Genomic DNA, 26,840 nt, shown 5'->3' with positions numbered 1-26,840 from the left:
TCAACGGCTCCTGAGGATGGTAATAGAATACACTGCAACCCAGGACAGTAAATAAATAACATTAGCTTAATACCTTCAGCATTGTGAACCTGCTGTCCCTTTTCATATTAAATGCAGATTTGCTTTAGGAAAAAAAGTGTATTTCCTTCATCTTAAATTTATATTTGCTTCAACAGTTAGTCCACTACTTTTGGAACTCTGTCAAGAATGTAAAGAAAAGTGGCAAATAAAATCAACTCAATATTACAGTAATAAATAGAGATCATGGAATAAATCTCCAACTATCATAATCTCACTGAAATACACTTACTTACACTAATTTCCTACAATTTTAATTTAAATTCTGATGAAATTTAGAAAGTAACTGAGTAACTGAGATCGATACAGATTTCATTTTTATCCCATGGAGTCTTCTTGTGCATAATTTCTTTTAATCAATGCATGGCTAAGCTATAAAGCCGTGGGAAAGGAAGGAAAACAGAATGATATTTTAATATATTAATTCAAAGGAGATGTCTGTATTATTTGTTTGTTTGAATTCCTAATAAGTTAAATGACATTAAAATAACTAAAATGCACAAATTTTTGACGGGGGAATACTTGTCAGAAGTGTAACATCTGTTAAAGTTGGGGAAATGAACTAAATTTAGTTTATACACCTGTAAATGTCATTTATGGGAAAAAAAATACACAAAAAAGCCTCACATACAAACCAAAAAATAACAACAACAAACCAAAAAAAAAACCCCTAATCAAAAACCCGTGAAGTTAAAATGGAACATTTTTATGTAGGATATTTAATTTTTGCTTACTGTCCTGTGTAGTATTTATTCATTACACACCAACAGGAACGAAGATAGAATTTAAATGAAGATTATGGTACGTGTCTCAGCCTTTGATCCACAACCAAAGTGCATAAACTCAGTCTGATTTTTAATATGAAATCTATGTTAAATACATATTTGCTGCCTCCCTTACATTAATTTACTGCTATTGCTGGCTCTTGTCAGCTTCCACTGTCAGAAATTGATTATCATGGCCAGAAATCTTGCCTAAGTGGTGCTGGGCAGTGCTGTGGAAAAAACCTAAAACCTCCTCTTAAAACCAGTTCCATGTATAAGATTTACTTCTGAACATGCATGAATTCCTGGCTAAAGCATGTCACTTCTGAACAGGACATGAAACACATCAAATGGATGGTCAAGAGGCAGACTGGCATTTGCTTGCGATCTAAGTAGGTAAATCTGCTTTGCAACCAACTGGAAAACACAAACCACAATGTTTCACAAGGTGTTTTGCCTCGTGAAGAAGCATGGTTTGGCAGGATGGCCAAGAAACTCCAGATCAGAATGTCTGGACAGTTGGTACCCAGTAGGCACTGCCTGGAAGTGTGAAAGCAACCCCTGGATCATGTCCAGCTCAAGACTAGAGGTCATGGACTGGAAAAACCTCCTCTTTTTATAAAACAAACCCAGCACAGATACTCTGGTAACAGAATAGTTCTCTGTTCAAGAACACAGGCATGTTCCAAGGAGTCCTCTTGATAGTGCACTTCAATCCTGTGCCCTTGCTCCCAGGAGTTTCCCTTAGCATGAGTAGCAGATTGCAAAATTTTACACATAGAAGGAAAACTGCAGCAGGTGTGACTTCCCTTCTAGAGTTCTGGCTTTGCAGTAAAAACTGTCAGAACTTGTAACAGAAAAGACCCTGCAGCTCGGCCTTAAAGGAAGTATATCTGCTATGAGGAGTAAGTGTTGGGGTGGTCACAAAGAAAATGGAACGTCATTAAAACAGATTCTAATTTTGTGCAGCGTGGAATATTAGAGCAGCACATTCTCCATTTGTTCTCTCCTTTGTGCTGGAGGGGTCACCCCCAAGGTCACCCCTCCTGCTCAGGACAGACGGCAGCTTCCTGCTGGTTCCACTGCTCCACAGCCAACAGCACAACTGTGTTGGTCATTCAGGGGCAAAGAGTGCGAAATATGGAATTGTGGAGTTCTTTTTATGGAAGCAAACAGTAAGGAAGATTGACAATATCAACACGGAGATTCTCAGTTGTTTAACTGCTTTTCTTACAGCGCGCCTAAGTGTCGCTGGGAGACTGAAATGCTTTTATGGGTTGTCATGTCACCTTAAATTTTGGTGACTCAAGCATCCCAAATGACTTCCCTGAAGTACATAAAAAAACCCAGCAGGAAGGGCTGAAGTAGCTACTGAATATCTCTGGATATTCAGCACAACTTAGGCTCCATGAAATATAGATTTTTCAGTACAGCTTATCCACGGCAATAATGCGCTGATGTTTACAACAATACATTTGATAATTTGTGAGCATTGCTGTAAAAAAAAAAGAATAAAAAAGTCAGGAAATACAACAGCAGAGTGGATGGTGGCTGTTTTTGATGCCTTGGCTGCTCTCCACTACCTTTACTACGCACCTCAATGGGGTGCAAGATCAAGACGGTCTGTTTCCACCTCTGGGCTGGGGTAGTTGGACTCTAGAAGGGTGCAGTTTCCTTAGGTAAGCATTTGAATTGCTATCACAAGCTACAAATCCCTCTTTTGAGGAATATTATTATGATTCTTCCCCAAATCAATACCAAAGAGTAGGTGGAAAATGCAGAAGGGACAAAAGCACAGACAGTGCAGTAATGAATAACAATTTTGTTTAAAAACTGTGTAAAAATGGCCTACTTTCATTTATTGTCTCCCTAATATGCACAGTTGGGCTTCTCTCATATTTATGCACTTTTGCTGATATCAACTTCTTTCCATTTAAACTATACATACCTTTGTTGCACTGCTTCTAATGTGTAATTTATTTTGGCTAGAATAATCCTGAGCATTAGACTAAGTCAGAAAACAAATAAAACCAACATAATGAAAGTAATTTCTTTTCTATTTGATTTCCATGCATAAGATTTAAATGTGTTTTGGGAAAAAAGCATGAGGACAGAAGAGACTGTTCAGAAATCATTGAAGGGAAGGTGCAGCAACCTGAGAGTCCTCTGTGCTGAGCCCTCCTCCCTCCTATGTGTGCCAAGGCCTGCCAGGAGCAGAACAGCAGCTCCCATGCCACACAAATCCTATGGCTGGGCACAGGAGCGATCTATCAGCCTCCCAAACATCAAAAGGTATGAGCAGGACATTAGGATTTCACAACTGTTTCTTAAAACCACTTCATACTACAGCTCCTTGGTGCGGGAGGTTACGCTTTTATTCCTCGATTCTGCTTCAAAGTGCCAAGCAGTTGTATTAACACATAAGAAAAATATTCAGGTCAGTGCTGAACAGTAATAATCTTCCATGCAAAAGAATCATAAAGTAATTCCGAGCTATCCAAGAGCCATCCTCAAACTGAAATGTATCCACGTCCAGGACGGAAGGCAGGGAATTTGTTATAGCAGCCTCGGTGCCTCTAATAGTGGTTAACTCAGTATAAAGTAAAATAGGGCAGCTAAAGAAAGTTCAGTCTGTGTAGGTCTTGCAGAACAAGGCCTTTACTGTCAAGATAATGAAAGCAGCACACCTGGACTTTGGGATAAAACACCAGAGGAACCAAGTGCTACCCTAACCTGAGCCATGGAGCTCTAGTTCTGTTTTGGACACACTCAGAGTCCTTGTGAGGGAGGCAGAGCAGCGCCAGGCCCAGCTCTTGGATACTCCAAGGCCTCTGGCATGACGACTCCTCTCCATTTCCCCTCACCCACCTGGCATCTCACATTTAGCATCTCTCCTTTAGCCCACTGCCATTGAGGAACAGGCACATCTTGGTGCCCTTTCAACAACCAAGGCCATTGATACAAGGTACCAAACTGCCCTCCATGCTGTACAGAACACCCTGTACACCCCTTTTAGGAACCAAACTGTGTAACATGCACTGAATCAGACTCAAGCTGCCACTGTATGAATAAGTGAAGTGTTCCTAGACTCCGTACTTTGGGATCTGCATTAGCACATCAGCATTCATACTTCTGCCACAACATGAGTGAGATAAAGCAAAAACAAGGCCTGGAAAGAAGATAAAAGAAGAGCAGCTGAAAGCAAATATTCTTCTTTCATTGTGCAGTTAATTTTCTCTTTAACAGATCCCATTCCCACTGCACCCTGAGCCCGGGAGATGGGCTCAGTGATGGTGTATTTTGCAGAGCACTCAGCAGCAGCACACACAAAACCCTATCTATGTAGGCCACAGCTGCTTGAAATTTCCACGCAGCCACCAGATTTGTTTTTGTTTGGGAGGATCTCCCCGCACTTGATGCACAGATGGAGAAGGCAGTTAAGTAACAACGATAATGATCATCCTCCATGAGAGGCCCAGAGCTGAATCCAAATCTAAGGTGAGGAGCTGTGGGAGGTTTTAAGGCATGGAGTCAGTGCCCTGGCCATTAGTGAGAACACACTGTAAGAGAGGCACAAACTCCCTGTTCCTGTTGGGGATGGAGGTTCTGTTTAAGCCTTTAAGCCCAGACAGAGCTAGCAGGCAGAACCATTTATTAACAGCTTGTTATCCTGCTGGAGTACAGGACACACACCAAAGAGAAGCCACTGTTTAAAACCACTATTAACCTTGGTGAACAGGTGAGTTCTGTAATCATAAAGATGTGTTATCTTGGAGGCTATCAGGGCAGGGAAAGACAGTCTCTCTCATCTCCTCATCACTCCTGTGAGTCCAATAAAAATGATACAAAATCCCTCAGAGGTGAAAGGTTTTGATATTTCATTCTTTCTTTTTTACTACACAGTTCCATTATGCCAAAGAAAAGTTTATCACACAAGTGTTAGATCCATTATCTTATTAATTGTCATTATCGTAATATTAGTTGTGGGTAGAAAGATTGAGTAGTTTGGTCTGAGTTTAGATACACATGACAATATATGAATGCTCAGGATATTTAATGTCTGGCTGAAGTGGAATCCTCTGAGGCAGACTTTGGAGTATGTCTGGCTTCACAGTAGTGCAAAATATGAATAGTGGGGGAAAATTATATCAATGCACCAGACTAACCATGAACTATTCAGAATATTGGAACTCAAACACTTTGAAGTGCATTAAATTCCTGTTTTCAAAATGTTACATCAGCTTTTCCCCATGTAGGGCATAAAAAGTTCCCCCTCACCCTATTCTATAGTATTCGTTTTGAAGTGCTCTCAAATAAAAGTAATCTTGAATTTTCAATCTATAGCACCAATTAGAAGAGGAAAGGTATTGCAGATATTTTGCAGTTAAACAGAAGCCAATTCATTTTGCTGTGAAAAACTTCTGAGGCAATAATAGAAATTTTAAAAAAATGCATATTTTCAACATATCTGGCTTATCAGGTTTAAAACAATCCAGACTACAATTTCAACAGTCCTCAACCTGCAGTTTATGTGAAGTTTTGATGGAGATGTCCAGCTCACCATGCTCCTTGCCTACCCAGGCACCCTCCAGGTTGGACTGTCTCATTGTGTTTGGTTCTTTGCCAGCAGTCACAGCTGCAACCACAGCAGAAAATCAGCTGAACCTAACTGGGATTTATGCCCCATGCAGCTTCGCTGGAAAACAAAAGTTTGGATTGTTTCTTTATTCTATCCAAATGGCATCAACCACCCTTACACTGCAATTGCACGAGCAGAGGACAAAGAAGGTCAGAGAGTAATGAAATTATAACTCAATGACAAAAAAACAAGCAACAAATGAATGTGTTGGCAAACCAAGCCAAATGACAGAACATTAGTCAAACAACAACAAAATGATTAATAGATTTGGGTACTCCTGGCGATGATTAAAATACCTAAATCCTGTACTTATGGACTTGATCATTTCCTGGCTGTGAGGAACAAGAGCCACGCTTTCTTAAAGCCACTGGTGCAGATTTAACGTGCTCAGAGTAAAGTCCTCATTGCTTTAAAGCCATGAGGAATGATTGCAACCTTTTCTGGCACCTATCAATAAAAAATGGGTCTGTAGTGATATTAAAAGATGAAAATCACTTTCTTTTTCTTACTGACATCTCATTTTTGAAGTTAACTTTATGATTAAAACGAGAACAGCCGCTTTTTGTCACCATTGAAAGATGGATGGATTAAAAGCACATATCACCACTGCAAACAGCCTACAGATCTTCATCGATATAAATCCACAAAGCATTTGACTGTGCCAGGGAAACATACTCTCAAATTTTCATTCCACCAAGAGATTACAGGGACTTAAAAGGCAAATAGCCATTGATTCTTATTACACAAACTGCTATAGCAAGGAGAAAAAGCAAACATTTAAAACATTCTTTTAAAATCTCTTCCTTAACTTGTGCTTCTTCTTACTGAAGTGCTGACCACTGATAAAATTTTTGTGCAGTCTGTGCTATGTTTTCCCCCTTGAACTTACTTTCATTTTGCAGATCAATCAAACGGTTTGGAAACTATTTTGTTTTTCACTGAGGCACAGGAAGCAGCATTTTCCCTACTCTTGGTATTTTGTCACTGAAGGGCCTGTTGAGTGTTCTGAACAGCCAGGTTGTTTGTATTCCATCCTAAGGTACCTTACAGGCTCATTGATCCCAGCTCCACGGAACAACCACGAGTTTTCCCTTATGCACACACTTAAGTGTGTGATAATTATCTCTGGAGTGATTAGCCATAATTATTACAAGGTAATCATTATTACCTTAGTACCCAGGAGTTCAAACTACACACCAGATCCCCTCTATCAAGTCAGGTATTTCTCTGTCACAGAAAATTTCCAATCCTTGAGCAGCCAGCCCAGGGAAATAAGAAGGGAAATAAGAAAATTACAGCCAATACCATGGCCAGTACAGGAGGCAACTGCCTCGTGTGCCAAGGACTCCATTTCACACAGACCAATCAGGCCTTTCCAAATTTTCTAGAACATCTCCCAAGTTTAAAGGAATCAAGCACCCACAATTTTAAACACAAATGTACTTTTTAAAGCATTTTTGACAAGAAATGTGAATTAATACTATGAATTCTAATTAACTTCAGAACAGTTACAAAGGCTTTCTCCTGCAGTGTTTTGGATTGATCATCTTTTTTTCCTTGAAAACATCCATATTTAGATAACTCTTTGAGGAGACTGGAGAAGTTTTAGCACAACATTCTAAAAGTAAATTACACTGCAGCTGGTGACACACATCTGTTTTTTTAAAAAGCAAATATGGATTGAGGTAAAAGCAATTTTCAAGCTGCTTTACAATGGCCTGGCTGTTTATTCCAGGCAACATTAGATGTGCTTTCAAAGGTTCTGACCAGCCCTACCATCCATCAGCTCCAGGTTATTTCCTGCCCTCTGGAAAATCTGTCCAGAGCAAACAAGAGGAGAATACCCAGGAAGAATAACGATGCCCCAGGAAGAAAATTCCCTATTTGAACTCAGTGATTTCAGGAAACTCAGTACTCTCCTTCTCCCTTGGGTGTTTTCCTGCCTGGATCCAGAGGTCCCCTGCAGCTCAGCACCACCTTCACCCCCTCCACATCCAGAAGGTTCTTGATCAACTGTTCTGTTTTCCCAATTTCATCAATTATCTGTGTTTTTCTAGTAGCACAGGAGAGTTCCCATGATATTATCACTCACGACACCTCTCATCCAAATGTAGGGACTCTTCATATTTTAAATTATTTGTTTTAAAAATCATGTTGTCTTCGTTCTTAATTTCCAGTGATTACTTTAAATCTTTGTCACAATGGATAAAATAATTTTTTTTCAAAATCCTAAACTCTAATTCTCTAATACATTGTCTGACTTTTCCTAAAGTAAACACCATGAATTTAGCATGGATTTAGCAGAGATTTCTGCAACTCTCTTCGAAAAACACATCAGCATGGGAAAACAACAAAACCTGTATTTTTATTTAGAACAGGCAGAGTCTGTGGTGTTTTGCTAAAGAGCTAATGTCAAGTTGCTTTTAAAATTCGCCTTTGACTTTTTAATTTACAAATATTCTAGCCTTCTATGTGCAGCAAAATTCAACACCATCTAGATTAGTTTGCGTTAAAAACTCCACAATTTCTTGGCTAACACCTATTAAAAAAGACCAAAATCAATTAATTATCATGTTATGTTTTTCCCCCCCACATTTTCCCCCCTAAAAAATGTCCTCTTTAACATCCAGATGCGAGCACAAGCAATGTTTAGCACCATAATCAACATTTCCAAGCTACCTGCCAGCAGAACTCACAGTGCTGAACATCAGCATTGTCAGCTCCTTGGAAACCTCGGACATATTTTACATAGTCCAAACAGACTATTGTCTCCATTTATAATCCTTCCACGCAGGGAAGGAGCTCCTGAGCAGAAATTCAGGATAGAACATGAATTACAGCTGAAGAAGATCACTGCACAGTAGGTTCTGTGCCCAGAATCAGCACGGGATGGCTGAGTCCACCTCTCCTTGAGGCAAACACCACTACCAGGGGTGAGACAAGAAATGGCAAGAAACCTCCAGCCAAAACCAAAGAAACCCCAATTAATTTCTATTTGAACTAATGTTTTCAGATTTAACAGAGTCTCACTTGCTTAACCAGATCCCAAAATCAAATGAAGCACCATATAAATTCTGGACAATGCAAAGATTTACTAAACTGCCACAGCTTTTCTGTGCTTCACCACCAGAAATGTCCTCAGCACAAGACAGTAACAAATTTCACCAAGAATTAGTCGCTAACAACAACTCTTTCTGAAGGCAGATAAACTATTTTGGAAGTCTGGAATTCCTAATCACACTCTTTGTCAATCCCTAAATGCACAGCTGTGCCTTCATTAGGGGAAAAAGACTGATGTGAGCAGCACTTTTGCAGCTGAAGTCAGAAGCAAAGGCCTGCAGATGCACCCGTTAACAAGAATTGTATTTCACTCACATTACTTTTACTTGGGGGACGATTCTAACTCGTGCTAACACAAGCCAACAGCAATTCCTACTTTTATTCACAATCCATAGATTGAAAAGAGCATCCTGGGTCCTTTGGTGAACACCAACAGCGGTGCTATAGGACCAACAGACTGATTTCCCATCTGCCAGTACTGGAGGGATAAATCCTTTCCAAGCACTCTGGTCCCTGCTCTCAGGATGCACAGGGATGTTTTCAGAGCTGGTGTCCACAACCACCCAATTCCTGTCCAGCTCTATGTGCCTTCACATCCTGCCCAGCTTCCCTCTCCAGCTGTGTGCTGGGATGGTGATATGACTTAGGTACATCCTTAGGGATGTATCACAGGGAGTACTTATATCCTTTATATACAGCAAGGGCTCTCTCTGACTCCCTCTGACCACTCTGTGGTGAGTCTTAGAAAACCTGAGACACTTTCCAAATGGCTCCTCTCAGCACCTTTGGCATCAGAAGGGAAAAAATGCCTGGACTGACAGAAAAAATTTTTTATTACAAGTAACGAATGGACTTTTTAAGAAACGTAAATCGTGAGATTGCAAATTTCTGCATTTAACATGAAATTTGTATCCCAAAAATGTAATCGTTTTTGAACTGCAACAATTCATGTCTTTGCTACAGTTTCAAGACAACATCAAGAAATCTGGCACATATTAGTGGACTTCAAAATAAAAGTTTTCAAAGAGCAGAAAAGCTGATTCTTCATGAGGATCATGTAAGGGCATATTTTTTGCCTTTTATCTGGTTCTCCTTTGGAAACCCAAACAGGACATGTGTGTCGGACCCAGTAACCTTTTCAGTCAGAGAAGGACCATCCATGATCCCCATTTTCCTGCAGCTGAACTGTAGCCCACACCATGTCAGGAAAAGCCACACTGCTATTTAAAGCTTTTTTCTTTTTTTTTTTCCCATTAAGCTCAAGAGAGAGAAATTGCAGTTTGAAGAGCACAGTGCTTTATCCTTTAATAACAGACACTGTGGCCAACATCAGATTTGGTTTGGGCTTGTTTGGGATTTTTTTCTCTTCACTAAGAATCAAAGCATCCAGCTCCTACGGGAAGGGCAAGATGCATTCCCAGGCTTTCCTGAAAGGCTCACTTGATGCTTTTTTTGCGCATAGGACATTCACTTTTACCACAAAACAGAAGTATGGGCCCCAAACTGTGTCCACTTAAATTTATGGGTAATTCACTGATTATTTTTTAACATACATTAGAAGTGTCAGCTCATGGCAGAAAGTAGAACAATTGTGCCTCACAGAAGTGGCTTGGGTTACCATGTACCTTAAATGAGAGTCCTCAGAATGTCTGAACAGTTTTGTTTTAATGTAACTGTGCTCACCTTATGTAACGTTTTGCAGAGCAGAACTTACTCCCATTCTTTTTTGTCCTCCTGATGCCACTGTGTGCCATTAGTCTGAGAATGTAAAATTATATTCACATCTTTCATGTAGAAAACTAAAAGCTACCTGCACATAAATGTTTCATGCAATTCTGCTTCATTGTCTTGCAGTGGATTAAAAAAAGCTCAATTTGCTAAAAGACAACCAAATTCTGCTACTTCAGAATTGTGAACTATTGTTTTCTTTTTTATTTGTAAGCTGGAATAATCCCTGCTAAAGTTCTAGGAGATGCACATCATTAACAGAGGGAAAAAGCCAATTAAACAAGTAGCAGGTCCTCCATCTGATGCATGGTTTTGAAAGTGGTTATGAAATATGCAAGACCATTAGAAAATAAAAAGTACCTTAGACAGCAACTAATTGTGCTGAATTGCCTGCTGGTAATTAAACAGGGCATTTGTTTAAAAGACCGTATTTAGCTCTTAATGAGTGAGGATTATGACCTTCTGCATAGTGGGGCTAAGAAATGTGCTTGGGGCTTAAGTTACTATGAATGATTTTTTTATTGCAAAACAGAAATCTTTTCCCTTACTGATCTTGCTGTGGGAATGTGACATCAGCTGTTGTGGAATCTCACAGGAGTGTGAAAACCAAGCTGAAAAGTCAGAAAAGTGTAACTGTGCATGAGATAAACCTTTTTTTGGAATCATAATCTGGACTGATGCTAATTTTTCCTTGTTTTTAATCCTAGTGGCCAACACTTCCTTTGAGAAGATGGACAGTGGTGTTTTATTCCAATAATCCATCCCATGTACAAGACACCTTATCTTCCAGACAGCACTTTTGATACTTTGCTACAAGTTAATGGATTTAAAGAAGGTCTAGATAGCCAGAAATTATCTCAGAAAGATGCTAGATGAAGCCTCAGAAAGTTTGATTTCAAAGCCTTTGTTCTACCAGGGTATGCCACCCCTACAAAGAGACACTCAGGCAGCAGCCAATGCAACAACAACAGCCTTTTTCAACAGCTGAATGCCAGAAAACATCATTCATTTGCAGAGAGTGGGTCATGGTCTCATCCCGAGCTTGAAACATGGCTCATTGTTCTCAAGATGTAGCAGTGTCCTAGAGTTTCTTTAAAAAAATATTTTTTTTTTTGCACATGTAAATGCTTAGAGAACCTGAATAGAAGATATTTAAAAAAAAAAAAAATTAGGCACTTTTTTTCTTGTTTGGATAGGCCCAGCCCAGAAGCCCAAACCCAAGGAAATGCTGCCATTCATTCCAGTAGGACTCAGGTCTCATCATAACTATTTTGTATTTTTTTTCCTTCTTGCACACAGCTTATATCCTATCACCCATGCACAGCAACAATGCTTTCAACACACCCATTTTCACAATAGATAAAATATTTTTGGGCTATGGAGTCTCCTGGAAAACCCTTATTTTCTGATCTGAGTCAATGCACTGGGAACACGTTCCTATTCTTTGATGCACGTAGCTCCAGAGAATCCTGATTTAAAGTAGGTCTGCTTGACAATCCCTCACACGAAGGATTATACTGAACCTTGCTATTGACTGGGCTCTGTGTTTCCCCAGTTTCTGTTTTCACTTCCAGGTATTCTTTTTTCCCCTTTTCCCCACAATTTTTAACTTATTCCGCATCATCTCACAGTATTTCAATCTGTACATTTGCCATATAACTCAAATTACAGGCATTACTGCAGTGAGTTAAAGATTAAGTTACACTTTCCTAGATTTTTGTGGAGAAAAGATGACTGGAATCTGAGAGGGTATAATGAATTCTGAAAATCAGTTTTTGTACGCTCTGTGCATGTTCTTGCTTCCGAGTGGAAGAGTAAGAGTAATTTCTCAATGTGTCAAAGCAAACTTCTTCACACCACTGAGTAGTATCAATCTCACTTAAAATTGCTGGTGACATCTTGACTTGTTTATCATAGTCTCAGAAATGATGGCAAATTTTAATTTTTAAACTATATTACACAGTTTGAGAACGACTTGGGCTTTTTGATTATACAGTTCCATGAGCTTAAAATTGAAAAACGCAAGAAGTGGGGAACGGTAAGGAAGTAAAGCCCTTGTCTGGAAGAAAAAAATGGTGAGTTCTCATTTCAGCTATGCATTGCAGTGTGTGAAAAGGCAGAATCTGTTGTGTTCTGCGTGCAGGTGGTCAGGCAGGTGGATGTTGTGCAGAGGCATATGCATTCCAGGTGGGAATGCTCCTACCCCCGCTCCCAGAATTTACCCCTTTGGTTAACAACACACAGCTAATTGCTGAGGTGGGAACAAGTAAGAGACCAGAACTCAGTCTTTGCCATGAGAATGCAAATGAACACTCCTGGAGCTTCAAGTATTTGCTGCAATAAATGTTTAACTGCTTATGGCTCAAGGAAAAAAAGAGCTCAGAGGAGCAAAAGCACCCCCTTCACAGAACAGATGTAGTTTCCTTATTTGTTTATTCACCTTGGGAAGATCAGGAGCTGGGAAGTCAAATCCCCTCAGGCAAGGAGTGGAAGAACTTGAAACCATTCTCATAATGTAGCTTGGCTGAGGGCTCCCAGGGCAAAAAACTGACAACTGCACTTCTGACAAATTATGTGATGCTAGCCCCAGAATCTGCTCTTTTCTTTCTTCTTCTCTGTCTCCAATTTGATACCATTCTGTAAATTTAGGCTGACATTATAAATTGCTCTAGGAGGACCAAAATCACGTTTTTCAGCACACATGCCTGTCACTTAATTTTTTTTCCCACTTCAAACACCAGGTTGCCCAATTATTTTAACACTGTTGAATGAAGCAATGAATAGGCAAATAATGTCACTGCAAAAAGAGGACGTGAAAATTTAATGACATGTTTTATTGATGGGCAGATGCCTCAGATGTATTTTTCTTCAGTGGATATAATTTTACTATTAGTTAATGCAAGAAATAGTAATTAAATTCTCACACCATAGGTCTAAATGTAATAGCTTCTGTATATCCTGGAAGGAAAAAAATAAAGAGATAAAAAATGGCCAAAAGGAAACTGAAAAAAACCCATTATTCCTTCTAAATAAGATTTTAAGATGTCTATGCTATCTCATCTTCCCAAATATTGGTGGTGATAGCTGAAGACAGACCCTGTGCTGTCGTTCTCCCTATGCCTCAAGGTTACCAGTGCTTCACAAGCATTTGGTGTCAGGCCCCAGTCTCTCCTGGGTGAAAACTGTTTCTGATGCCTGTATATTGAAAATGCAGTTAAGATTTACTCTGTGATTGGACTAATGGCAGCCAGGCAGCAGTTACAATTCCTGCTTGCAGGCTGAGTTTAGGAGAGTCAGGGTTTTTGCCATGTGAATATATCAGGAATTCCTGATAGAGAGATTATGCCCAGAGTATTTATCTTCATAAAAATCCTTTGTGATTTATTCATACAAAAAGCTTGTTGCATTTCTTACATAAGATAAACTCCCTAAGGAGTTTTATTAGCTTATTAGTTTATTAACAGGGAAAAATTAACAGGTAACTCTACACATTAATCCACAGAAAGTGGATTGAGTAAAACTGAAAAGGACATGCTCATAATACGAATTTAAATGTTTGTTTTCTCAGCAGAGGGCAGCTTCAAAACAGTAACAGCAGGCAACAACAACAGCAGACAACTAAATAGCATTTAACCTAAATCCCTGGGATGTAAAATCTGAAGATTTCTCAGATCATTCCATCCTATCCCCTCTGTCACTGACGTGTACTGCTTTCCTCAGGTTTCTGCAGCCCTGTACATGAACCAGCTAACTACCACTGACTGGCCCTCCCAACTACCATCATCTTGTCTCAAGTACGACAGATTAACATCTCTGCTACACTTTGTGCATTTTATTGGGCAACAGCATCACAGAACTCCTCAAATATTTGAGTTATAATCTTCACCCCTCTCTCTGATTACGAAGAACTCCATGGGTTAACCATCCAACACTGCATTTGCTATTGCAAGAATGGTTTCTGTGACCTGAAGAAAGAGTGTGTATTTAAACTTGTATGCTAAAAACCTGACCAAAATTTGTATTCGGGGAGGCCAGACCCGACCAACACTTGATTTTGCCAGTAAGGAACAGTATCCAGCATTTTCTCTCAGGAAGATGGATACTGCAACTGAAATGGAAATACTGACTGGGAGCAGACCCAACATGCATTGCTCCTTCAATGGACAAGATCACAACACTCTCTACAAACCATGAACCAGTTAATGATCTGCTATCACATATTATCATCTTATGTGGCCAAACATTTAAATCCTACACTTAATTTGCCACAGAGACAGTGCTGATGCCTTCACAACAGCGTTCATTTGTGAGTTCTAGCCTAAAAAACCTCTTCAGCAGCAGCCCATCAACACAGGATGAAATCACATCACTCAAATGTCTTCCACTGCTCATTCCCCAACCAGCCTCCTCTAATTTGCTTTGCTGCAAAAGGATTTTGTGATGGAAAGTTATTAAATCACCAAGCCTATGAGTTCTTTGTCTTCACAGTAGAATAGACTAAATGACCTTGACTAATTTCAAAGAGCCACATCATGCACTATTAAGGCAAAAAGATAGCAAAGAGAGTAATATACAAGAAATTGGATGTTTGGATGGTGAAATGAGGAGATATCGTAATACCAAACAATGTAAATTCAGCCTTCACCCAGACAAAAAGAGCTCTTTCCTAGCAGCTCTGTTCCAAAGCAAAAACACCTGATTGTTTTATTGTAATGTCCACACTTTGTTCTCTTCTCTACCTCATAACCCAAGTGAAAACCTTGATGCAGAATGCAGAGTGGTTGCAGTGGGAATCATTCCAAATGTTACAGGATGGTTTCAGCAGCCCCACTGGTACATCAGGAGCTCTGGGAGATTTCCAGGGGGTTCACAGATTCAGCAACCTCATGTGACACTTTGTACATCACAGCCTTAAAGGATGAGTGATTTAAAGCTTGTCAGAATAAATCAAATGAGTTCACAGGGAATTCTCTTGCAGGTGTGCATTACTTCCAGAAGAAGTCTCATGAGAAAATGGAGGAACATTTATAACTCTTTTTAGGGGTTTTTGTTACCTTGTTTCACCTTTCATTAGAAAGCAAAAAAGCAAGATTAGAGTCTAAATGTAGGTCCATATCTTTCAGTTTTATAACTTTGCCTCATTCTTAAAAGGTCTGAATTTTCCTTAAAATTCTGAAATTTGTATTTTCCCCTCTGGAAAACACTATTTAAAATTTCCCAGTGTTCCAGCTGTAGAAAGACCAGAAGAAAACATGATTCAGTAATAGCAGCATTTATCTTCAACTTATAATGACAATTCATTCAAAAAGCCTAAACAGAAAAATAATACTCTGATTGTAGGTTGCTAAAACAGAACAACTTTTGGCCAAAATTTCTCAATGTGTGTTCTGCAGCTCTTTAATAGTAAATGATCCAGAGTTTGCCTTTGAATATTTTATTGATTAGAGACTTTGGAGATTATGGTTCAGATCACAGCTAATAAAGATCCAAAAATCTGAAGACATAGAAGGATTCTATTTGCACTGATATTTTTTGCAGTATTCTTCTAGCATTTTCTGGCTGGAATATCTCAAATTTTAGCACAGATATTCCAGGAGCTACTAAATAATAACTAAAGTTAGTTAATTAAAAAAGGAGATCTCCATATTCTGTACAAGTTTCAGTTTCCTGTAGCTCTAACTCAGAGGCAGACTAAACCCCAATTTTGGCACACCACATTCAATTTTTTGCCATATACATATATATAAAGCACTGATTTATAAAACTGTACAGCTCACCTCTACACCCTATAAAAAAACCTTTACTGAGATTCATGGGAATGTGAGTTTAATTTTCTAGAAATTATCTTAATAATTATATCTAATGCTTTACATACTCAAGGCCAGGTAAGTCCAACTAACCCATGATGGATATGTGCCTGAACCATTCCTAAAACTTTCAGGGGGGAAAAAAAAAATAAGAAGAGGCATTTTAATCTTCAAAATACCTCAAAATCAGACTGGGAAAAGCTGCAGCCACACAACCCCAGCTTTAACTGACCAAAGCCAGAGCCAGAGCCAACCCCAGCCCCATACTGGGATGAACCCTGTGAAGGAAAGACTTGGAGCTAAATAGCTCAGTTTGCAATAATTTGGCAGCTCCCCTAGGGCAGGAGAGTTCTCACCTGATCGCTCGGCTGAGCTGTAAAAGTGGCTGCAAATGCAGCTGAAATGAAGGCCTGGCTCTCAAAAGAAGCCTCAAGAAGTGTGTCAAAGAAAGAAGCTTAATTGCTAAGAGCAGATCTGGAGCAGTCTTCTACTAGAACTACTCGAGCCTGGCTCTAGTTTTGGCACTGGTAATTTTTATCTCAGCCTTATCAACTCTCCCAGGAGCTGATGGGCATGAACTCCCCCATTCAGCAGGGCTGGATCGTGGTGGAATTATTGGAGTTATCAGAAAGCTGAACAGCCCCAGTAAAAGCTTTATAGGAAGGATTAATACCTATTTTTGATTCCTTGCTTCGTCAGCCCCTCTAAAGCATTCATTCCTCAATTAGTCAAAAAATGAAGAGGAATCCAAAAGGACCAAATACAGATGTCTTATCACCATTATATGCTCTGAGGTTCAAATCCAGTGAATTACGCACCCCTTTCTCCTCTGAAGGACATTGGAACACATAATGTGAAACAACCATACACAATAAAACATTCTTTATTTCATATTACCACAACCTCCCCTGAATTTATGCATTACATTCACCAGCAAAAATGCATATGTGCCTGAAATAAAAGATGATAATACAGGAGTGTCACTGTATTTACTACTATTTCCTTGAAATTCCCCATACATTACCATTTCACACTGGAGATACGACTGCATTTCCCCTTGCCAGGGAAAGGTGCAGGCCTGAATACATCTCTAAAAGATCGTTAATAATGAATTAACGTGAGAATGTTAAATTTAGAGAAAGAAATTAGAATACTTCCACTTACTGGATACTTACACTCCATCAGTTCTTAAGGTTTCACCCCTTTGGAGTTACCTGTGCACTGAAATGGGCTTTGCCCTTGTGACACCCCCATATTTCATACCATAACTTATTTTCCTGGTGCTTGGACTGTGACTTATTTACACAGCCCTATCAGTGTTCCCAGCAATAGATTATTTTACCATAGCTCTGTGACCAACTGGGCTGTTTGCAACTGAATATTGAAAAGTGCTGTTGCCTTCCTCGATCACAACTTTCCCATGAACACTGTTAATTAGAGCAGAATTGATAATGCCATAATGCCACTCTTGTGAGTGATAGAAAGAAAAAGCTAATGATTTGGCTGGATTTCTGAGGTAACTTTGCAACTTTTGGCCACATAAATGAGTTCAACATATGACTTGCATGTTCAAGACTCAGAAAGTAAAGAATGACTCAAAGGTTACCAAAACATTTTTCTGATATATAGATACATATATATAGAGAGAGACAGTAATTACAACTATAAAGCATTAATACCAAATATTTCATGCATAGGAATGTAGCATAGTGACACTTTAGTGGCAGTTGTTTGCAACAAACTACAGGATCATCATATAAAATTATGGTTTTCTATACTCTTTGGCTCTGTTGACAGAAATATGTCCAGTGATAATTTCAAGTACTGCCCTCAATAGCAAGTAAAAATATGCAATTGCCACAAAAATCAATTTACTAGATGAGAAGGTACTGTGAGACTTCATTATGTAGGTGTTCTGTGTGGTCTAGAAAAAATGTTTGTTTAGAATGTTTTACCAAATTTTATGGTGATTTATTAAAGCAGACATTAATTTTTCCACTGGGCAGTTTTCATATTCATGTATGATAATAAAGAAAAGAGTGGGAATCAATATGAATCTCACAAGGTGTATTTGAGCATAAATTAAAAGGATATGAATAAAGATTGGGTATTTCATGTGCTATCACATTCCAAAGTCCAGGACACATGCACACAATGCTACATATGAAAAGCAAAAATATTTCATTTCCACTAACATAGGATTTTACTTTTAATCTATATATATGTATTTTCTGCTTCCATTAATCTTGTCATTTAAAGACTTGATATACAATAAAAATATACGACAGTTATGATAATTATTCAGCACTGGAAGTTTTTAATCCTCTGTCATTTCATCCAGAATAATTTACAGAAAAACGTGGAAAATTGCAGAATATACATTTAAACAGAACTTAATGAATCAATACTGTTCTCCCAAGAACACTCACCTGCAACTTCAGAAAGTTTCAGTATAGGCCAAATAGTGCTTTGGCCAGTTTGACTTCTGGGGCTTTTTTGGATGCTGGGCCCAGTGCTAAAACCAATATGCTGACACAAATTTGGATTTTGTATAATGCTCATTGAACAAGGACTATAAAACAGTTGAGCCTTCAAGAAAAGAAATGATTCCTATCACTGTGAATAAGAATTTTCATGTCTTTTATAACAGCCAGTATCCTCATTTGGTTATATAAAAATAACTATTTGTAGTTTTGTGAAGTCAGCAGTATTATAATGATTAATTCCAGATGGCATTTTTTTCTTTTTCTTTTTTTTTCATGTGGCTTATTTTTGGCGTGGTCTCAGATTTTACTCTGACAGCTCTGAAAATACATCCACATGAAATTTTAAATTCTAATTTAACTTTCTGAACTCTACCATTAATTGTATCCTTCATTGTATATTGTCATATTGGATTGCAGTGGAAGTCCCAGGACCCGTCTCTGAATTTCTGGTTTGGAACATGAGATCTGTTGAGCATGAATCATTCATCTGGAAATCTACTGATTAAAAATAACTGACTCAAGGCACCCAAGATTTGGCCCTATGACTATCCCCAAGGCAGACCTCAATCAGCCATCTGAGTACTAGAGCTGAGATATTAAATAATTGACCTTCACCAACTTCTATTTAAGATTTCTCATTGTCAGAATTTGGTGACTACTCTATTAAACAGTAGATTATTTGTATAAAATCCTCCTGAAACGAAGTCCTCTATGCAAAATAATGCTCATAACAAATTTGACACATTTTTCAGTGGTTTTCTTTCTTTCTTTTTTTGTTTTGTTTGTTTTTTGTTTTTTGGTTTTTATTTTTTTTTAACAGAAGTTATAAGGAAAAAAACACATCCTGGCAAACAGTATGTGCCCAAGTTTTTCTCACTGAAGAGTTTCCTCATCCTTCTTTTCATTTAAGAGTTTCCATCATATAAGCCTAGTAACTCATAAAGGAAAACTCTGAAAGTCTCTGGGGGCTTATTTTTTACTTGATTTTTGTTCACACAAAATACTTTCTAAAATTAACTTGAAACACATACTAAAATATGCTTCTATCAGCTCGCTTTCTGTTGTTTTACATATATACACACACATATGTACCTATGTGCATTCCCAAGGAGTAAATTCTGGTTCTCTTTGAACTCAAAACAGAAAATACAGTGGAAGATTTGAGGTTAAAGCAATTTTCACTCACCCCTGCAATGAACTCCTTCGTCGTACCCATCGGAGCAGTCGTAGACCCCATTGCAGAGCTGGGACAAGTGGATGCATTTGTTGGTGCCAATGCAGCTGATGAAATTCGGGCTGCACTTGAAATCTGCTTCCTCAGGACCTAAAGAACAGATGGAAAACTTCTTACACATATTTTTTCATCCACAACAAGGCAAAGAAAGTTCTGCACTTTGTTTCCTTTTTAAAGCTAAGGGCAACACTCTGTGTATTAGTCTACTTTGCAGATTTTAGGGCATTGTCATCACTGCATTTATGAGAATTAAAGTCATCAAGAAATGATTAGTGCAATTACATGGAAAACAATGGCTCAGAGGACTATTTCCTGAAATACAGGTGTTTTACAGTTGCTGAAATAAGCTTTGCAGACACTAAAAAGCATCATAAGATTTTCAATTGTCCTGTGAATATCCTATCAAGAGTCACATCAAGAGTAATAGGTATCTGTATTTACTTCCACTGTTATGCTGTGCAGATAATTGTAGATATTTATGAAAATACATATAAATGTCACATATTTGTGGCTGCATTAGATCAGAGAAACTGTTTCTCCAGCCCAGGAGACTGCCTCAGAAACTGCACAGTCCAGGATGGAAGGGGGAGGATAAGGATGCTGTGATTGCTCCCTTTGGGATACCACCCCAGCTGTAATCACTTATCTCAGTCCCCTTTTCCTGAAGTGTTTGGTTCAGGGAGTTTTGAGGAAGTTTAGGGACTTTTGAGAGTCTCTTTTGTTTATCCCTTAGAAAGGGTTCTGACTGATAAAATTCCCCCTGTAATTTCACATTAAAAAGGCTTTGAGACTTTTAACACTGCAAAGAACATTTGGAAGTCTGAAGGGTTCAGCTCATTTTAATGTTGAACCGTAATTTATACATTGTATATCATTAGCTACACAGAGACCAAAGGGGTGGAAATTTTTTAGGAAAACAACTTGAACCGCCTTGATTTCTTGTGTTGGAACCTTGGGTCTGTGCTGAACTCTGGCAGCTTATAAGAGTCCTTAAGGGAAATCTATCCTTGGATGCACAGTGCTCAAGTGTAAGATGCTTTCACCTCCCTCGAGGCACAAACTCCAAGAGGAAGGACAGAAACCTCTGGCAGCTGAAAGCTCCCTAGTAAGCTGGAAAATCCCAGCTTTGTCAGATCTTGTCTCTTGGAGTCAGCAGGACAAACCATTCCAGGGGAATCTACGACTTCTGTAATGGTGATACCTCTAAGCACAGACCATTAAGTAAAAATCCTAACACAAAATTTGTGCCAATTAGAAAACTCCCACCAGCACAGGGCATCCCCAAGCAAAGCAGGAGCCCCTATCAGTGGGGCAGAAAAGTGGGATGTACTGCCCTGCTCCCTCCTCTGACCTCCCAGCTCCACACCTTGCATCCATAGAGGGGACACCAATGACATCCTTGAGGAATTCCTGATTAACCCCTATAGCATGCTGGCTCTAGGGGTGAAAAGGTAATGCTTATGGGGATGAATGTACCCTGTCTCAAACGATTTGTGTGCTCCCAGGGTGAAACACAAACTATTCTCATCATGCTCTTGGTTAAATACAGGAGAATCAAATGTGAAGGGATTAAAACACTTCACAAAGAAAACAAATTCCTTGTATTTTCCAGTAAAAATATAAAAAGAAAGTAACAACGGAACATTGAAAGTTGATCAACATTGATCCTAGATGTTAGAATTTGAAGACTATGGTAACAGGGAACAGAGAATCAGAAAGTTTGGGTTTGGGGCATTTTACTCCTCTTTTTGTGACCTGAAGGTAGGACTTTTCATACCATGAAGCACCCCAAGCACGTGAAGTTCCCTACAGTGCCTACAGCCCCTGGCAGTGCCAGGCACTCCTCCAGGACAAGTTTGACTCTGCAGACCTTTCAAGGAAGAACAGAAATAAAGCAGCCCAATGTTCAGTGTCTGATATGCTCCTGTCTATGTGCCAACTTGCTTTTAAAATACAAGATTCCTTCAGGACATAAGCATCCTGCAATTCTAAGCATATTCTCTAACTCAAAATCTTAGTACAAGATTGAGCTTGCTAATTAGATTTCTTTGTTTGGGAACATAGGATGGGACACTGAAAAACACTCCAGAAAGTATTACTCGAATTGCTTTGTTTTTGAGAGAAATTTTGTGCACCACTTGTGAAAGCAGAAGATTGGAAATCATTCCCTTATCCATGCGATTAAGATAAAGTCATTTGTACTTTGGCTTGTTACAAGCATGATGTTTTGGAAGGCAACTTGACTTAATCATGAAGATGAGCTTCAGTCCCAAAAAGTCCTGTTTTATAGAAGCTTTGTGACTTATTCTGTCTACAAAACAACTCTAAATGATAATAAGCCTCAACTATCAACACCAGTGGAAGAAGACAGTGGGTTCCAAGGCCCACAATTTCTACCACCTCTATTGAAAAAACTAAAAAAAAAAAAAAAAAACACCAAATCAAGCTGCATGTTGTGACGCCTTTGAAGTAGCACTTGCTTCTCCCACTGAATCCTTCCCAGCTGCTGCACTTTCTGAAATGTCTAATGCAAATAAAGAAGAGTAGCTTTTTATCTTGTTTACTCCTCTTCACTCTCCCTTTAACAGACAGCCACTTCTGGCAGTGTTATCAAGTGAACTTCGGAAAAAGGAATTTAAAAGTGTTCTTCTTCAAAATAATCTCAGTGTATTTTACATCTGTGCAAGAATGCTAAGAATATAAAAGATGGATGGTGTCTTTTCTTCCCTTCAAAAGATATCATAATTCCTAGCCTTGCCAGTTGGTGAAAAATAGTCAAAATTACTGGCTGCAATTATGGTAATACAACATCCCGATGTTCCAAACATTCATCCTGGGATGCTGCTTGGAGGGCAAAGAGGATGTGAGCAGCTCGAGAGAGTCAGCTCAGGCAGCAGAATATCCAACTGTCTCTGTGAGTAATTGTCTCAGAACAGATGGCTGAGGAACAGGAAAAGAGCTGAGCTGCAGAAGCCGAGCCAGGGCCACGGGGGAGCTGCAGGCAGGGCTGTCCCAGCCCTAGGGGAGGGTGGCTGGGCACTAGGCACTTCCCTAGGGGTAGTGGGTGGGGATCAGGATTGGTGAGGGTACCAAGGCTGGGCACATTCCATGGCCAGGTGGACAGATTACTGCTGCTTTCCCTGAATCTCCAGAGAACAGCCTGTGCCCAGGGGCAGACAGGCTGGAAACAGGAGAGAGATTCATTTGGGATCCAGATTTCTTTGGCTGTCGGATCACCTGGGAAAGCCATTTCTGATTTGGCCACACTGAGTCACACACACTGGAAGGAAACTGGACAGTGTTTTTGCAATCCCCGTGCAGTTCACAGGGAATCCAGCTCCAGGCCCTCCAGCGAAGGTGCCCTTAGGTCAGAAGGGTTGGGAAGAGGTAAGAGACTCCTTGTGATGTCCCCCAGCAGGAGACAAGGGGAGGAATCAATCATGACCTCTGGGTTCACACTAAAGAAGCACTGTGAGAAAGTATTAAAGGCAGAGACATTTCACCATTCACATGGCATCTGTGAATCTGTGCTTAATGAAAACTCTGCCTGCCTCACCTCAGGCTCCTGCTCTACTAAATTTCAAACTGGAGAATGTAACCAAGAATCTACAAACTGGTTATTTCCACTATTGTCATTATCAAAAGCAATATACTAGTGTTAGTTAGCAAAAATTATGAATGAACATTATTTCATGATGCACATTTCCTTCTTCTGAAGGAAACATTCTCTTAGAGAAGCAATCTCTCCAAGCTAAGGTAAATTAAGGTACAACTTTACATACAGAGTTTATGAGGTTTACAAACTATGAATGGAGGGTATTTCCAAATGCAGATATACTTGCACAACACAAATTCAAGGTTCACAGGAAGTTATTATATTAACAGTAAAACATACACACCCATTTACTGGAAACTCAATTACTGATGCTCCTATTTGACAACTGTTACCAAAAAGAGCATCAAAGCTGCTCCTTCTGTGTTTATTTTTTCACCTGTGTCTTTCTCAACTAAGTTTTTACAAAGTGCTTTTTCTTTGAACAACTTAGGCAAGTAGTTAGAATTTTAAGCAAGAGACAAGGCAGCCAAATGTGCTACATCCTTTTACATCACTGCTTCCAATTTACTTCAAGACCAGCATTTTTTGAGCAGCTCTAATCCTGGGCTGTCCTCAGCCCTAAGAACCAATTGTACGAAACTCCGGGACATCTTCAAAATTCCTGGTAGTGTTGTACATCAGTGACTTGAAGATCCTTCCTGCTCTCCTAAGTGTCTTTTTGGAGTGAATCTCCTCCACAGTGAGCAGTTATCCTGAACAAAACCTTATTCCATGGCTTTTGAATTCAATTTTATTTTAAAGAAGAGAAATTGACACAAATTTTGGAATCTCACTGGATAAACAGGTGTTTAAATAAAAACATTATGGTACAATAGAGTATGTGGCTTGTCAAAATCACATATAAGATTGTGAAGATTTTTCTGTTAACTTTCCTTTAAAGCACTGCTGGTACCCCATTTCTACCGTGGACTCAGAATATGGAATATGATATTTAAGGCTGCAGAACTGATTTTAAAACTTTATTCTTTAATACCGCTCTTGGCAACAAGAAACAACCTGCCACATGCAGCCAAAGTAACATAAAATATCTGATGTAATTTTAATTGTGAGGAGCCTTCTCACAGTTGGGGTTTTAAATTTATTTTCTGCCCAGTTCATTATCTATAACAAGGGATTTCAAAAGTGATTATCTTTTATAAAACTTATAGTCACAACATCTTGAAGTAATGTCTCTGACCCTGCCAAGACAAGACATACTGTACCTTAATGAAGAAGTTGCTTTCATGGGAAAATTAGATGGTTTTGTATTGGGCTTTGGGTTTGTTTTTTTTTAAATTCGATATTTGAACTCTCACAAGAGGCTGAATTCTATGTATTGGTTTCTGTAGTTATGAGTTAATGTGTAAACTAAACACACAGGGTATCTCATGGTATTATAACTGCTTTATAAAGACAATTTTTACCCAGACTAGAGGCACATTTCTCATTCCAAAACTTTCAAACACTGAGATAAATGCATGGAAATTACTTAAAATCATTACTCTGTGCTATCTTATATATCTGCAAAGAAAGAATTTCATATTTAGTAAGGATTTATGTAGCATAAGTAATCCCTTATCCATAGTTGCTTTTATCCATATGCTTGATTTAACTATGTAGACTGATAATTAATATAAATTTGAAGTCACCTTTAATTAAATCAGGTATTCAGCTGCCCATGTAAGAAGGAGAATAATAAACATTTACAGTAGGGTGTAGATAACTGAAAAGAAGAGGAAAGTAGAAGTTTTGTGCTGTTTGTAACAGCACAGTAAGTGAAAACTCTGTCCTCACAGACACAGCATTTTGTCTCCAAGATAACACTTCACAAGAGAGAATAAAACCAGTGGCATCCAGTGGCTTTGTGAGTTGGCAAATGAGCAAATACAGCTACAGCACACAGAAGTCATGGCTTATGACTCCAAGAGAGGACTTAAGACTGTAGAAACCACCACTGAAACAAACAGAAACGGAACAGAAAATGAAAAGGTTCAAAAATCTAAAGATCCTTTGAGTCATGAGGGTCTGACAAGCAGTCATCTGTGCTGACTCACGGCCCTCACGCGCCTGGTGACAAGTGTCTCATCCCTGCGCTTGCTCTTGACGTGGGGCATGTCAACAGCTCCTTCTGCTCTGCACAGGGAGGAGAAAAACAGCTATCCAAGCCAAAGATTCCCAAATCCAATCAAGAACTTGCATTGATCAGCTGAGGCCTCATCTTGAATCCTGTGCTCAGTTTTGTGCCCCTCAGGACAAGACAGACTTTGAGGGAAGGGAACAGAGCTGGGGATGGGTCTGGAGCACAAGTCCCATGAGGAGCAGCTGACAGAGCTGGGAGGGCTCAGCCTGGGGAAAAGGAGGCTCAGGAGGGACCTTCCAACTCTCTGCAACTCCCTGGCAGGAGAGTACAGCCAGATGGAGTCTGTCCCTTCTCCAAAGTGATAGGGCAATAGGAAATGGCCTCAAGTTGCATCAGGGAAGGTTTAGATTGGATACTGGGAAAAATTTCTGCCTCAAAGGAGTGATCAGGCACTGGAACAGGCTGCCCAGGGAAGTTGTGGGGTCACCATCCCAGGAGATCTTCAAAAGACATGGTAGATACAACACCTGGGGACATGGGTTAGTGGTGAACACAGTAGTGCTGGACTCAATAATCTTAGCAGGCTTTTCAAACCTAAATGATTCTGTGATATATAATTTGGTCAGTAAAAAACACATAATTTAAAAAAAAAAAAAAAAAAAAGAAAAACAAAATATCCACATTAAAATTCAGTTCCAAAGGACGGCTCCCCGTTCTGTGCATTACAGCAGGCAAAACAGTTCAAGAGGTTATCTGGCTGTAAAGCTAACAAGGCTCACAGTGGCTCACAAAACTCCCATTCCTGTACTCCCGTGACACTCTTAGCACCAGTGCTGTGCACAAGTGAACTCACAGGTGCAGCACACAGCACAGGGGTATTGGCTTTATGATGCTCTACACTCCCCTTTCCCTCTGTGTGGATTTGTACACAGCACACAAAAGCAAACAGCAAGCCAGCCTAAAGCTAATAGTACACAGCAATTCAACGTTTTAAATACTTAGTTTCAAACCATGAACCCTGTTTGCACAGTGCCAGATAAGGGCTCTGTCAGGAGCTCCGTTTGAGATGGCTCTCCAGCAGACACTTCCCCTCTGGCTCTGTTTCCTGCTCGCTGCTTTCTGCGTGTCAGACACTTGCTCATCTTCACTGCGCAGGTGTAAATAATTAATGGAGCCACAGGACTCATCCTTTCTCCTGTAATGGAGCTGATGGCAGTGGAGACAGGGGAAAAGCTGTGCTGAAGGTTGCACAAAGGCTGATGAAGAGGAAAAAAGAGGTGGAGGAAATATTTCTAAAACAGCTCAGCGCTGAATCATTATCCAAAAATCCCTTTGGGCAGGCGCAGGCTGGGAGGGGGCTGGAGCCAGA

General features: G+C 39.5%; 1 protein-coding gene across 1 annotated transcript in view; it reads right to left on the bottom strand.

Annotated features, from left to right (window-relative positions):
- Positions 1–26,840, bottom strand: part of LRP1B (LDL receptor related protein 1B) — a 639,031-nt gene that overhangs the window by 355,971 nt on the left and 256,220 nt on the right. Inside the window, exon 2 of the mRNA XM_042040771.1 lies at positions 19,749–19,886. Coding sequence (XP_041896705.1) covers positions 19,749–19,886 — 138 coding nt within the window. The remainder of the gene's footprint in view (positions 1–19,748; positions 19,887–26,840) is intronic.

The sequence above is a fragment of the Corvus kubaryi genome, unplaced genomic scaffold, assembly GCF_017639235.1.
Source record: "Corvus kubaryi isolate FWS band 111438036 unplaced genomic scaffold, C.kubaryi_AGA036_p1.0 37396, whole genome shotgun sequence".
In the NCBI taxonomy this organism is placed as follows: Eukaryota; Metazoa; Chordata; class Aves; order Passeriformes; family Corvidae; genus Corvus; species Corvus kubaryi.
The sequence above is the reverse complement of the archived record's forward strand: the minus strand, read 5'-3'. Positions and strand labels throughout refer to the sequence as shown.